The sequence below is a fragment of the Eriocheir sinensis genome, unplaced genomic scaffold, assembly GCF_024679095.1.
Source record: "Eriocheir sinensis breed Jianghai 21 unplaced genomic scaffold, ASM2467909v1 Scaffold463, whole genome shotgun sequence".
In the NCBI taxonomy this organism is placed as follows: domain Eukaryota; kingdom Metazoa; phylum Arthropoda; class Malacostraca; order Decapoda; family Varunidae; genus Eriocheir; species Eriocheir sinensis.
The window spans coordinates 220001-232905 of NW_026111791.1; the positions used below are offsets into that span (position 1 = coordinate 220001).

The following is a 12905-nucleotide window of genomic DNA, read 5'->3' on the forward strand; positions in this document are numbered from 1 at the left end:
TGTCCCAGAGTAGCATTAACTCGGCGTCTAAATGGCCCTCAGAATCTTCAAGGTGTAATAAGATTCTGTTAGCACCATGATCCCCTTGGGCTTTACATGAATAACTCTTTTTGTCTTCTCGTAGGCTTGATTTGATCCCTCTAATGCTCATATGAATTTCCTAGTTCTTTTCTTTTCGGCGGTAGTGTTAGTGATATGCATTCATCTGCGAGTTCAGGGAGCGCAAGTGCCCTTAAGTTTCATGTAATAACCGGTCCTCCTTCTCTTACAAGATCTCTAAGTTCCACGTAATGCTTCTCTTTCTCATCCAAGGTCTCTGTGACGTATATTACTCCTCCTTCTCTCTTCCTAGATCTCTTAAGTTTCATCTAATGCTCCTCTTATTCATCCAAGCTCTCTTATATATAATTCTCCTACCTCTTCCAAGGCCTCTTAAGTTCCATGTGATGCTCCTCGTTCTCCTTCAAGATCTCAAGTTTCATGTAATCCTCCTCTTCCTCCTCCAAGATCTCTGTTTTATATAATGCTCGTCTTTGCCTTCTGTCGAGAGTACAAGCAGCTCTTTTCGTCTCAAGGTCTTCGCGTGTCGGTCCCACTTCTCGATGGCGCCGATATTCGTGTAATTCTCGTGCGCCGATCATCTGTTTGCCGGCGGGGCGTCCCAAGGCGCCCCGATAAGTCAGTCTTTCGCATGCCGATCGTCCGTTTCTTGGCAAGCCCGATGACGGCTGATAGGCTGCGCTCCTCACCCGCGGGAGACGATCGGGAGGAGGAGGAGGAGGAGGAGGAAGAGGAGGAGGAGGAGGAAGACGAGGCACTTAATTTACCTTTACTTGCCTTTTTTTTTTCTTTTTTTTTTTTTTGCATTTACAGGTTTGAATCATTCGCCGAAGTCCATATTTTACTTTTTAATCATATAATCCTTTGTGTGTGTGTGTGTGTGTGTGTGTGTGTGTGTGTGTGTGTGTGTGTGTGTGTGTGTGTGTGTGTGTGTGTGTGTCAGTGTATGTATGTACGTATGTATATATGGCTTTCTCTGTCTACCTATGTCTAGCTAGCTTAACTATGTATGTATGTGTATTTGTGTATGTGTGCGTATTTGTGTATCGGTTCTATATCTATATCTATATCTATCTATCTTTATGTGTGTGTATTTATGTATGTGTGAATGTCTGCAATATAAACTTTCCCTTCGCAATGTCTCGGTGGGCGGCAGGAAGCATGCGAGAGAGAGAGAGAGGTCGTTGGGTCGCGGCGGCGTTGTAAATAATGGCAATGATCGTCCACGGGTTTGTAAGGACCCCGCGCGCCTTGTATCTGCGGCGAGGATCGTGAAGGAAACATGAGCCGTGTACGAGGTCGTGGGGAGTCTGGTTCGTCGTCTTGGGAGGGGAGGAAGTGGGGAGAGAAATGGTGGAGTGTTGCAAAGATGGTTGAAGAATAGACGAAAGCTGGAAACTATATAAGGGAGATAATGCAGTAAGGGAAGGGAGATATGAAGTAAAAAGAGGCAGGAAGATGAGGAGGGGGAGAAAGAAAGAGGGGGAGGGAGATTAGAAAAAAAAGAGGTTAGGAAAAGGGGTAGAGGTAGGGTGTATGTTCGTACGTTCATCAGGGCAGGAACACGAGAAGGGTTATGATGGGGTGGGAGCCGCGGCTGACCCATCCATCTTAGCCCTCCTCCTCGCTTAAAGAAGAATGAGTGTGATGGCAGTGACTTAGAGAGGACTGAGTGAAGCAAATGGCAGTCAGGATAAAATGCAGAAAAAAGGAAGGACAAGTATTTCAGAGTTTACCAGGGAAAGGGATGGAAAAAAGTGATGATTTTGGTTAACTCAGGCATTAGGAAGTTAAATAGCAGAGGAATGAGCTTGAGCAGAAAGCCTCGGGCACTGCAGAAGGCAGGAAGGAAGCAGCTGTTAGCAAGTTCAGAACAGCAGCGACTATGAAATGAAGGCACAGAAGACAGCACAGGAAGGGAAGAATTTGAGTGTGGTGACAGGGACTTAGGAAGATGATTTAGGACAGATTGTAAATGCTTCATGTGGAAGAGTGCAGCAGCTGAGTATTGTAAAGGATGGGGAAAAGTTGCGTGAAAGGCTGCGTCAAGTTGGCAGACGATGAAGTTAAGGTCCATATTGTCAAACTCCTCACAGGCTTGCTCCATCTATTTCAAAAGGCTCTCACAGAGGTTGTTGGGGTTTCCATGGGCGGTTTCCTGAGCCTGGCGGTAGTTTTGCATGGCTTCTGTGCCTTGAAGGAGAAAACACCCAAGACAACCCAGTTACTCTTCTCTGTGGGCTTGGGAAATAGGCACAGTGGAAGCCTGTTAGGAAGACAGGGACACAGAGATACAGACAAACAGAGATGCAGGGTGGTGCTGCTGATAGTTTCACACGGCTTCTGCACCCTGAACGGGAAAACACCACCCAGGAAAACACGGTTAGCCTTCTCTGTGGCCTTGGGGAATAGTAACAGTGGGAGCCTGATATGCTTAGGACCACAGGCTGACTTACAGCACCTCATTTTGGGTGTTGATGACATAGAATATCTCTCTCTCTCTCTCTCTCTCTCTCTCTCTCTCTCTCTCTCTCTCTCTCTCTCTCTCTCTCTCTCTCTCTCTCTCTCTCTCTCTCTCTCTCTCACTCACACACACACACACACACACACACACACACACACACACACACACACACACACACACACACACTTACACTGGAGTGAAAAACAGTACGCACATGGAGGAGGAGGTGGAGGAAGAGGAGGAGGAAGAGGAGTAGAGAAGGTAAAAAACTGATAATATTAACTCCAAAAATATATCATCCATGTAAAAGTTAACCTAAATTCAGCCTTTAAAAATTGTAACATTTCTGCCACACATCAATGCACTCGTGTTATATCAAGTGTTCTCTTCACAGTTTCCTCATGATATCAGGCTGCGTGATGGACCGTCCCTTCCTGAGTGGACAATAGCCATGTGGCAGGCTGGGCCAAGTTGCCAGAAGAAGACATTAAGTTTTTGAGAGATTTTTACATAGATTTACATAGAAAATCAGACCACACAGACCCCATGGTCCAGACTTGGTGGTCTGTCCTTAAACCTAAGTGATTTTACATTAATCAGAAGACTCCAAAACGTTGCATTTCTACTCTAGTTGATATTAAGTTGAAGGAAGTGGCGATCGAGCTTATTTTTGAAGGAGTCAATCGTGTTACACTGGACCACTGATGGTGGGAGCTTATTCCATTCTCGCACTACAACGTTGGTGAAGAAAAATTGGTGCAGTCTGAATTTACTTGTCTACATCTGAGTTTTACGCCATTGTTCCTCGTGCGCAAAGTGTCATCGATCATAAACAATGTTGATCTGTCTACATTCGTGAAACCATTAAGTATTTTAAAACATTCGATCAGTTTTCCTCGGAGGCGACGTTTCTCAAGAGAGAACATGTTAAGGGTAGAAAGCCTTTCTTCGTAGGATTTGTTGCGCAAGGAAGGGATCATTTTCGTTGCCCGACGCTGAACACCTTCTAATTTAGCAATATCCTTTGCATGGTGGGGAGACCAAAACTGTACCGCATATTCCAAGTGGGGTCTGACTAAACTGTTGTAGAGCGGGAGTATTACATCTTTATTCTTGAATAAAAAGTTTCTTTTAATGGAGCCCAACATTCTGCTCGCTTTATTTGCTGCATCGATGCATTGCTGTGAGAATTTGAGGTTTGACGCGATTTTGACCCCCAAGTCCTTGACGCACTGAACGCTTTTGAGTTTAACGCCGCGCATTTCGTAGTCGAACTTCTTATTCCTCGTTCCAACTTGAAGGACTTGGTACTTGTCTACGTTAAAGGGCATCTCCCATCTATCCGACCAAGCTTAAATTTTGTGCAAATCCTCTTGGAGGCTTTGCCTGTCTTCGTCAGTGAGAACCGAGTTACCAATCTTTGTGTCGTCTGCAAATTTACTAATGCGGTTATTGAGTCCAACATCCACGTCGTTGATGTAAATAATGAAGAGCACTGGGCCAAGAACCGAGCCCTGAGGGACGCCACTAGTGACCGGCGCCCACTCTGAGTTATATCCGTCAATCACTACTCTTTGTTGTCTGTTGCTCAACCAATTCGCGATCCATTGGTTTACTTGACCGTCAATACCTATTTGCTTTAATTTGTAAAGTAATTTATGATGCGGGACTTTATCAAACGCTTTCTGGAAATCAAGATAGACTACGTCCAGTGATTTGGTTACGTCATAAACATTGAAGAGGTCGTTATAAAAGGTTAATAGATTTGATAGGCAGGATCTTTTGTTTCGAAGCCATGTTGTGAGTCCCCAATTAATGAGTGGCTTTCAAGGTAACTCACAATTTTGTCTCTAATTATGCCCTCAAGTAGCTTACCTACAACCGAAGTTAGACTAATGGGCCTGTAATTACCTGGTACTTTTTTGTCTCCTTTCTTAAAAATCGGTGTCACGTTAGCCTTTTTCCAATCTGAAGGGACGATGCCTTGTCGCAAGGACATATTGAATACGGTTGTGAGGGAGGAGAGTATTTCGCTCTTTGTTTCTTTCAGCAGAGTTGGATATACTTTGTCAGGTCCAGGACTTTTATTTGTTTTAAGTGATTTGAGGGACACTCCGAGATGCCCGTGTCAGCTGACCATCGCCGGAGCGACGACGGGACGCAGCGAGCACTGCACACCCTGCGGGGCTCCATCGCGCTGCCTCGCCTCTCACTGTAAAATGGCCGCCCCGAACACTGCCCCGCCACGGCCGAAGCTCTCACATGCTTACCGCTGCTACGTCATCTTCATACTGATTTCTTTTTTAAACACAACGTCCACTAGGAGGAGTGCCAACAGCCCGCAGACACAGGAAAGCCGCCCACGCTAGTGTAATGCGTGTGAATGAGTCACAGCGTAACGGCCAACACGTCACGGGCTGCCGTTACCGCCCCGCCCTCCGCCACCGCCGCCACACCGCCCCGGCCCTCCGCTGCCCTGCCCGTCCCCTGCTGCTGCCCGACGGGGTGCCTCCATTGACCTGAAGCTCACATTACCTCGTCTCGGTGTGAGAGGCGCCAGTACCGGCACAGTAAAGGGCGACAGATAAAGCACAAAGTGGCCTCTGGTGACGTGCCCGCCGCCGGGCGACACCCGTCCTTCTCTCTCGCCCCGCGCCCCGCTCCCTGCCTCTCATTCTGCGGCCCTGGCCTCTCCTTCCCCTCGTCACCGCACTGTGGGCATGATAACAGTCACTTACGGCTGCTGGCGGCTCGTCTGTACATGAAGGGTGGCAGGAACAGTGACGCTGAGGGGAGAACACAATGCCGGGGTTGGCCGCGAGCTGACCAATCACATCACACGGGCCGCACTCACGCGGGCGCCGCCGCCCATTCCACCACACCCTCTTCTCTGCCTCCCGCCCGCTGTGCCCCACGCCGCCGCTGCCTCACGGCACTATATCATTTACTCAATCCTCTCGTCACCTCATCTCCGCGTGAAGGGCGCCGGTAACAGCTGCGTATCCCTTAGAGCAGAGATTGGGGAGGGAGGGGAGGAGGGACTGGGCGCGCGCGGAATATGGCCGCCACGCGCTGGGACCCATATCATGGAGGTAGACCCATATAGCCTAGTCAAGCCCCGTTATCCTGCCCTAGCGACTCCACGCCCCATCTTCCTCGTGTCCAAATGAAAGGGTTAACCAGAATTCCACTCTTTCGTCCCTTCCAGTAGTAAACTAAACAGCAGCCCTCCTTGAACGGCGTATTCTTAATTAAACTTTTTGGTACAACTGTCGGCTTCATACTCTGTCAAGATAGTCGAGTCGGGAGATGGGTCCCCATGCACCATGGTGATATATTTTTCTCACTTACATGTTTGTAATCCTCAAGGTGTCTAGTAAACAGATTTTTATGTTCCCATCATGAAACTTTGTCCCAAGGGGTTCTTTAGCGGCCATCTTGGATTTCTGACGATAATCAATAATCGCATAGCTTTTGAACTAGCCATCATGCAGAGACAAATGAACAAATTTTTCTGGGTAAAGTTGACTTGAGAAATTGATTGATGGGGATATTTTTGTGATTAGGTTAAGTTGAACACAAAACTCGATAAATATGCAAAAAAAATTTTTTTGATACTCATACACTTGCAAGTGAGTTATTTGCATATATACAAAACTATAATAATCCGATGAGGTCTGCAATCACCGATAATTGCTAGTAATTAGGAAAAGAAATAAGATATGATTTAAATAAGTCATTATATGCAAGAATTTATCCCATCCATTTTGCATGACAGGATATCCTACAGAAGCGGTATGCAATATCAATTACTCACTGAACTATTGTATATCTAGTCATCGTCATCAAGAAGCTCATCATAATCAACCTCTTGCTCCAGTTCCTTGTCCTCATCTTCTCCCATCTCCTCAACAGGGATCTTTGGCAATCTTGGATATATGATGAAAATCAATAATCGGGATAACTTTTGAACTATACATTAGTTATTGGTATTGTGTTGATGGGCAGTCATGCCAAAACTAAAGAAACACAAATGTGATAACGGCGGTGGGGCAGAAGAACTAAAAAAACGTCCTACTGTATATTGTATTCTGCATATGAGTGGCATTCAGCATGGTGATTTCACACCACTCAGTAACATCAAGGGTCCGCCACTGACAAGCTGGCACAGTTACATGGTATTCATGACAAACGTCGCCTTGAACCTCTTGACTCACCCAGTCGCATGGTGGATGTCTGGAGTCGCATTCCAGAAAATTTTGCTGATGCAGATCTAGAAGCAATCGGCTATCACCTAGGCTGCAACCAAAACTTTATTACAAACCAGGATCACCTGAAGCCTATAGTTTAACATCTAAAGAACTCGAAGCCTCAACATCTCGCTCCCCTCGCAAACCACCATCCTCCTCTGCCACACAGCTGCTCCTCCAGAATGAATCTTCTGCAAAAGGCTTGAAGTGAAGGTGTCAGGAAAGACTGAGCGATGCATCAAGTTTGCAGTATTCAAAGACAAGAAAGGAGCCTTGAGGGAACCAACTTGGAAACAAATTGAGCCTCGAGCACTAGAACTATGATATAGCAGTTTATATCGCACTGTGCAAGGTGAGGACTTGTTCGCAAGGGAGGCCAAGTTTCACCAGTCATGTCGCAAATCATTCAACCAGAAGGTTAGGCTTGGTATGTTGTCAGGCGGCACCCTACGTGGTATGTAACGTTGCAATGAAGCGAGACAAAACTTCAAGGATTTATTTTACATCTGAAATAAAGAAAACGCAATTATTGGAGCAAGTACGAAAGAGTGAACTGAATTTTGTTGCAGGAGATGGAGCGCTGGAAGGAAGGATGGAAAGGGTGAAGAGGGTTATGATGTGATTGATGCGCGGTGTTGAATGGTGTCCTGATGGTTCCAAGGGGTGACGCGAGGTAAGAGTCTGTAGTATGGACGGAAGGATGGACAGGGTGAAGGAAGGATGGAAAGGGTGAAGGAGGGATGGAGAACGGAGAGCGCCATGATGCGATGTGTGCAGGGTGTGTTTGTGGTGCTCTGGTTCCAGGGTGAGGGGTGAGGGTGTGCGGTGTGTAAGGAAGGATGGACAGGGTGAAGGAAGGATGAAAGGGGTGAAGGAGGATGGAGAACGGAGAGAGCGCCATGATGCGAGGTGTGTTTGAGGTGTTCTGGTTTCAATTGCGGTGCGGGATGAGGTGTGTGCAGTGCGTATCATTGGTGTAAAGCGACATGACTGGTGTTGAGGGCCGCGAAGGGTCGAGTTGAAGTGCACGCGAGATACGAAGATAAAGACGAACCACGACATGTCTTGAATAATTGATCTACTCAGTGTTCAAGTCCATGGATCACTGGCGAGGCGGATCCGATTCTACTACATGATATTCAACGAGCGGCTGATTGGTGAAGAGCTACACGGATCCGGGCTCGGCGACTAACCACACCCCGAAGAAAAAAAGTTAATATGTAGCCAAATAAATAAAGTCAGATAGCAGAGGTAGTTTGGAAGTAGCTATAATTATGACAGTACGGGTAGTGTGCACGAAGAGGGGGAAGGGGAAGGAGGAGGAGGAGGAGAAAATGAGGTAGAAGAAAAAGAAGAAAAGAAAAAAACAAGAAAACGAAGATAAAGAAGAAGAAAAAGAAGTAATAGAAAAAGGAGAAAAAAAAGAAGATCGAAAAGAGGAAGAAAAGGAAGAGGTAAAAGTAAGGAAGAAAAAGTAGAAGAACAAAAAAAACAAAAAAACAAGAGGAGGAGGAGGAGGAGGAGGAGGAGGAGGTGGAGGGGGAATGAAAGTTAGCAATGACATCGTACCCAGGTGGTGACTGTCATACTTCCCGTGGCTGCAGACTGGACCGTATTGCTTGGTGCCTGATCGCCTCGCTTTGGCCGCTCTTGTTAGCAAAAAAGAGAGTGCGTGGAGGGAGGCTGGCGTGGAGGTCCGGAATAATAGGCCAGACTCGAGACAGCGATTATTGTGGTTGTGTCGCTTCAGAAGTGGCAATCGCGGAGGTTCTTGATTGGTCCTACACACTGGGCTGGAGATCTGTTGACGGTATGGCTGGAGGTGGAAGTAAAGAGAAGAGGAAATGACCTACGAGTCTTGCTTGCAGTGAAGGAGAGGAAGAAATGAAGTATACGGAGAAGACCTATAATCCCTGTGGTTTTACTCTCGGTGGTAGTGAGCTTCGGGGGAGAAAGGAATGAAGTATAAAGAGAAAATAACCTACGATTCATGTGTTCTTACTCGTCCTTGTAATGAAGTTGAGATGAAGAAATGAAGTTTAGAGGAGAGATAATGGCCTACGATTCCTCAGTTCTAACTCGTCCTCGTAATGAAGTTGAGAAGAAGGAATTAAGTTTAGAGGAGAGAAAATGGCTTACGATTCCTCTGTTCTAACTCGTGCTTGTAATGAAGTTGAGAGGAATGAATGAAATATAGAAGAGAGAAAATGACCTACGACTCCTCTGTTCTAACTCGTGCTTGTAATGAAGTTGAGAGGAAGGAATGAAATATAGAAGAGAGAAAATGACCTACAATTCCTCTGTTCTAACTCGTCCTTGTAATGAAGTTGAGAGGAAGGAATGAAGTTTAGAGGAGAGAAAATGGCGAACGATTCCTCTGTTCTAACTCGTCCTTGTAATGAAGTTGAGAGGAAGGAATGAAGTTTAGAGGAGAGAAAATGGCGAACGATTCCTCTGTTCTAACTCGTGCTTGTAATGAAGTTGAGATGAAGGAATGACGTTTAGAGGAGAGAAAATGGCCAACGATTCATGTGCTTTATATTTTGCTTTTATTGAAGTTGAGAAGGAAACGAAGGACAACAAGTATACCACTGCAATTTTTACTGTGATGAATGTGGTTTGAGCATCAATTAAGAAATTTTTGGGAAGTTGAAGTAATGAACAATTGTTTTTTTTTATTTACTTCCATATGGAGACATGTTTTTTTTTCTTGTCTTGTATAATGAGTGTAATATTGGCGTATCACTGGCAACATTTTCACTAGAAGCTTTATAACAATGATACAAGTTTTATAACTCTTAATAAAACTTTATTAACCAATTCTTCGTGTGTGTGTGTGTGTGTGTGTGTGTGTGTGTGTGTGTGTGTGTGTGTGTGTGTGTGTGTGTGTGTGTTCCTACTTACTTCTGTTACGTAGAAAGGTCTTTATAATCTTGAGTACATGTGGCCATATAATTGTTGCCTTTAAGGATCATAGTTGTATATTGAACATTTTGAAAGATTCCTCTGTTCCAGTAACTCGTCCTTGTAATGAAGTTGAGAGAAGGAATGAAGTTTAGAGGAGAGAATGGCCTGAACGATTCCTCTGTTCTGAACTCGTGCCCGTGATGAAGATGAGCCTGAACCAGTTGTAGAGGAGAAAATGGTCAACGATTCCTGTGCTTTATATTTTGCTTTTATTGACACACACACAGGACACACACACAAGGACACACAGTACACACACTGCAATTTTACTGTGACACGAAAGTGGTTTGAGCATCAATTAAGAAATTTTCTGAAGTTGAAGTAATGAACACAGCCTTGGCACGGGCACTTTCACTCAGGCCATATGGCACGGGCATGGTTCAGGCTCAGTCTTGTATAATGAGTGTAATATTGGCGTATCTGGCAACATTTTCACTAGAAGCTTTTATAACAATGATTCAAGATAACTCTTAATAAAACAGGCTCTGGCACGGGCACTGGTTCAGGCTCAGGCTCTGGCACTGTGTGTGTGTGTGTGTGTGTGTGTGTGTGTGTGTGTGTGTGTGTGTTCACTTACTTCTGTCTGCACGGTAGAAAGGTCTTCTCAGGCTCTGGCTTACGGGCACTGGTTCGGAGAAAGCTCAAGCTCTAGCACTTTGAAGGCACCTGGTTCAGACTCAAGGCTCTGGCACAGGCACTGGTTCAGAGCTCAGGCTCTGCTTTGGCACTGGATTTCAGGCTCAGGCTCTGGCTGCGGAGCTGGTTCAGAGCTCAAACTCCTGCTTTGAGCACTGGTTCAGAGCTCCAGGCTCTGGCACAGGCACTGGTTCAGACTCAGGAGAGCTCTGCTTTTGGGCACTGGTTCAATGGCTCTGGCACGGAGACTGGTTCAGGCTCAGGCTCAGGCACAGGCACTGGTTTCAGGCTCAGGCTCCTGGCACGGGCACTGGTTCAGGCTCAGGCTCCTGGCACGGGCACTGGTTCAGACTCAGGCTCTGGCACGGGCACTGGGTGCAAACTAAGGCTCTGGCACGGGCACTGGTTCAGGCGCAAGAGCTCTGGCATGAGCACTATGGTTCAGCCTTGGAAATGTAGCACAGGCTGGTTCAGAGCTCAGGCTCTGGCACGGGCATGGCTGACTCAGGCTCACTTTGGAGGCACTAGTTCGGGTCAGGCTCTGGCACAGGCACTGGTTCAGGCTCAGGAAGCTCTGGCACGGGCACTGGGTTCAGGCTCAGGCTCTGGCACGGGCACTGGTTCAGGCTCAGCTCCGGCACGAGCACGCGGTTGGGCTCAGGCTCCTGGCTGCGGGCGCTGGTTCAGAGCCTCAGGCACCCAGGCACGAGGCACTGGTTCCAGGCTCAGGAGCTCCCTGGCACGGGCACTGGTTCAGACTAGGCTCTGGCACGGAACTGGTTCAGCCCTTGAGCTCTGCTTTGGCACAGGCACTGGTTCAGGCTCAGGCTCTGGCACGGGCACTGGGTTCAGGCTCAGGAGCTCTGGCACAGACTTTGGATCAGGCTCAGGCTCACAGCACAGGCACTGGTTCAGAGCTCAGGCTCTGGCACAGGAACTGGTTCCAGGCTCAGGCTCTGGCACGGGCACTGGTTCAGGCTCAGGCTCTTTGAGCACTACTTCAAGCTCAGGCTCTGGCACAGGAACTGGATTTCAGGAGTTCCAGGCTCTGGCACAGGCACTGCGTTCAAGCTCAGAGCTCTGCTGAGCACTGGTTCAGGCTCAGGCTCTAGCACAGGAGCACTGGATTCAGGCTCAGAGCTCCTGCTCTGAGCACGTTCAGAGCTCAAGCATAACTGAGCACTAGTTCAAGCTCAAACTCTAGCACAGGCACTAGTTCAGAGCTCAGGCTCATACAGTGGTTCAGAGTTCAAGAGCTCTAGCACAGGCACTAGTTCAGGCTCAAACTCTTTGAGCACTAGTTCAAACTCCAAACCACTTTGAGCACTAGATTTTGAAACTCAGAGCTCTGCACAGAGCACTAGTTCAAACAAACTCTGCTTTGGCACTGGTTCAGAGCTCAGAGCTCTAGCACAGGCACTGGTTCAGGCTCAGAGCTCTAGCACAGGCACTGGTTGAGCTCAGGCTCTGGCACGAGGAACTGGTTCAGTTCAGGCTCTAGCACAGGCACTGTGGTTCAGGCTCAGGCTCTACTTTGAGCACTGGCTCAGGCTCAGGCTCTAGCCCACTAATTTGGGCTCAGGCTCTGGCACCGGGCACTGGTTCCAGGCTCCAGGCTCTGGCACAGGCACTGGTTCAGGCTCAGGCTCTGCTTACGGGCACTGGTTCGGAGAAAGCTCAAGCTCTAGCACAGGCACTGGTTCAGCTCAAGTGGCACAGGCACTGGTTCAGGCTCAGGCTCTGCTTTGAGCACTGGTTCAGACTCAGAGCTCTGGCACAGGGCACTGGTTCAATATGAGCTCTGGCACGGAGCACTGGTTCAGGCTCAGGCTCAGGCACGGGCGCTGGTTCAGGCTCAGAGCTCTGGCACGGGCACTGGTTAAGGCTCTGGCACGGGCACTGGTTTGAGCTCTGTGCTTTGGGCACTGGTTCAGATTCAGGCTCTGGCACGGGCACTGGTGCAAACTAAGGCTCTGGCACGGGCACTGGATTTCAGGCTTAAGAAGGCTGGCACTTTGGGCACTGGTTCAGACTTAGGCTCCTAGCACAGGCACTGGATTGTCGCCAGAGCTCAGCACGGAGCACTGGTTGGCTCAGGCTCAGAGCTCTGGCACAGGGCACTGGGTTCAAACTCGAAGCTCTGTACTGAGGCACTGGTTCAGGTTCAAGGCTCTGGCACGGGCACTCATGGTTCAGGCTCAGGAAACACCAGCACAGGCACTAGTTCAGACTCAGGCTCCTAGCACAGAGCACTGGTTCAGACTCAGGCTCTGGCACGACACTGGTGCAAACTAAAGGCCTGGCACAGGCTTTGAAAAGGTTCAGGCTCAGCTCTCTTTGAGCACTAGATTCAGAAAAGCTTGGAAGCTCAGAGCACAGAGCACTGGTTCGCTCAGAGCTCCACTTTGGCACAGGCACTAGTTCAGAGCTCAAACTCTTTGAGCACTAGTTCAGTTCAGGCTCTGGCACAGGCACTGGTTCGAAACTGGAAGCATCTGGCACAGAGCACTAGTTCCAACTCTGCTTTG

At 47.9% G+C, this 12905-nt stretch overlaps 1 protein-coding gene across 1 annotated transcript; it reads right to left on the reverse strand.

The window, feature by feature from the left end:
* Nucleotides 1–10505: 10505 nt before the first annotated feature.
* Nucleotides 10506–12566, reverse strand: LOC126992439 (protein TsetseEP-like). Its single transcript, XM_050851190.1, has 6 exons — nt 12524–12566; nt 11946–12025; nt 11396–11525; nt 11150–11294; nt 10996–11055; nt 10506–10599 (listed from the first exon to the last, which is right to left on the reverse strand). Exons 1-6 carry the CDS (start codon nt 12564–12566, stop codon nt 10506–10508), a joined length of 552 nt encoding a protein of 183 aa, XP_050707147.1.
* Between the last annotated feature and the right edge of the window lie 339 nt (nt 12567–12905).

What these genes read in the sequence shown, in the direction of transcription:
- LOC126992439 (XM_050851190.1), bottom strand. Translation starts at nt 12,566, where the DNA reads ATGAGTGCCCGTGCCAGAGCCTTGAACCTGAACCAGTGCCTCA. An exon ending in TCCTGAAATCCAGTTCCTGT is followed by an intron (nt 11,295 to 11,395) that starts GCCAGAGCCTGA and finishes CCAGAGCCTGAG; the next exon opens with CTCTGAACCAGTGCCTGTGC. An exon ending in TCAAGGGCTGAACCAGTTCC is followed by an intron (nt 11,056 to 11,149) that starts GTGCCAGAGCCT and finishes GCTCTGAACCAG; the next exon opens with CGCCCGCAGCCAGGAGCCTG.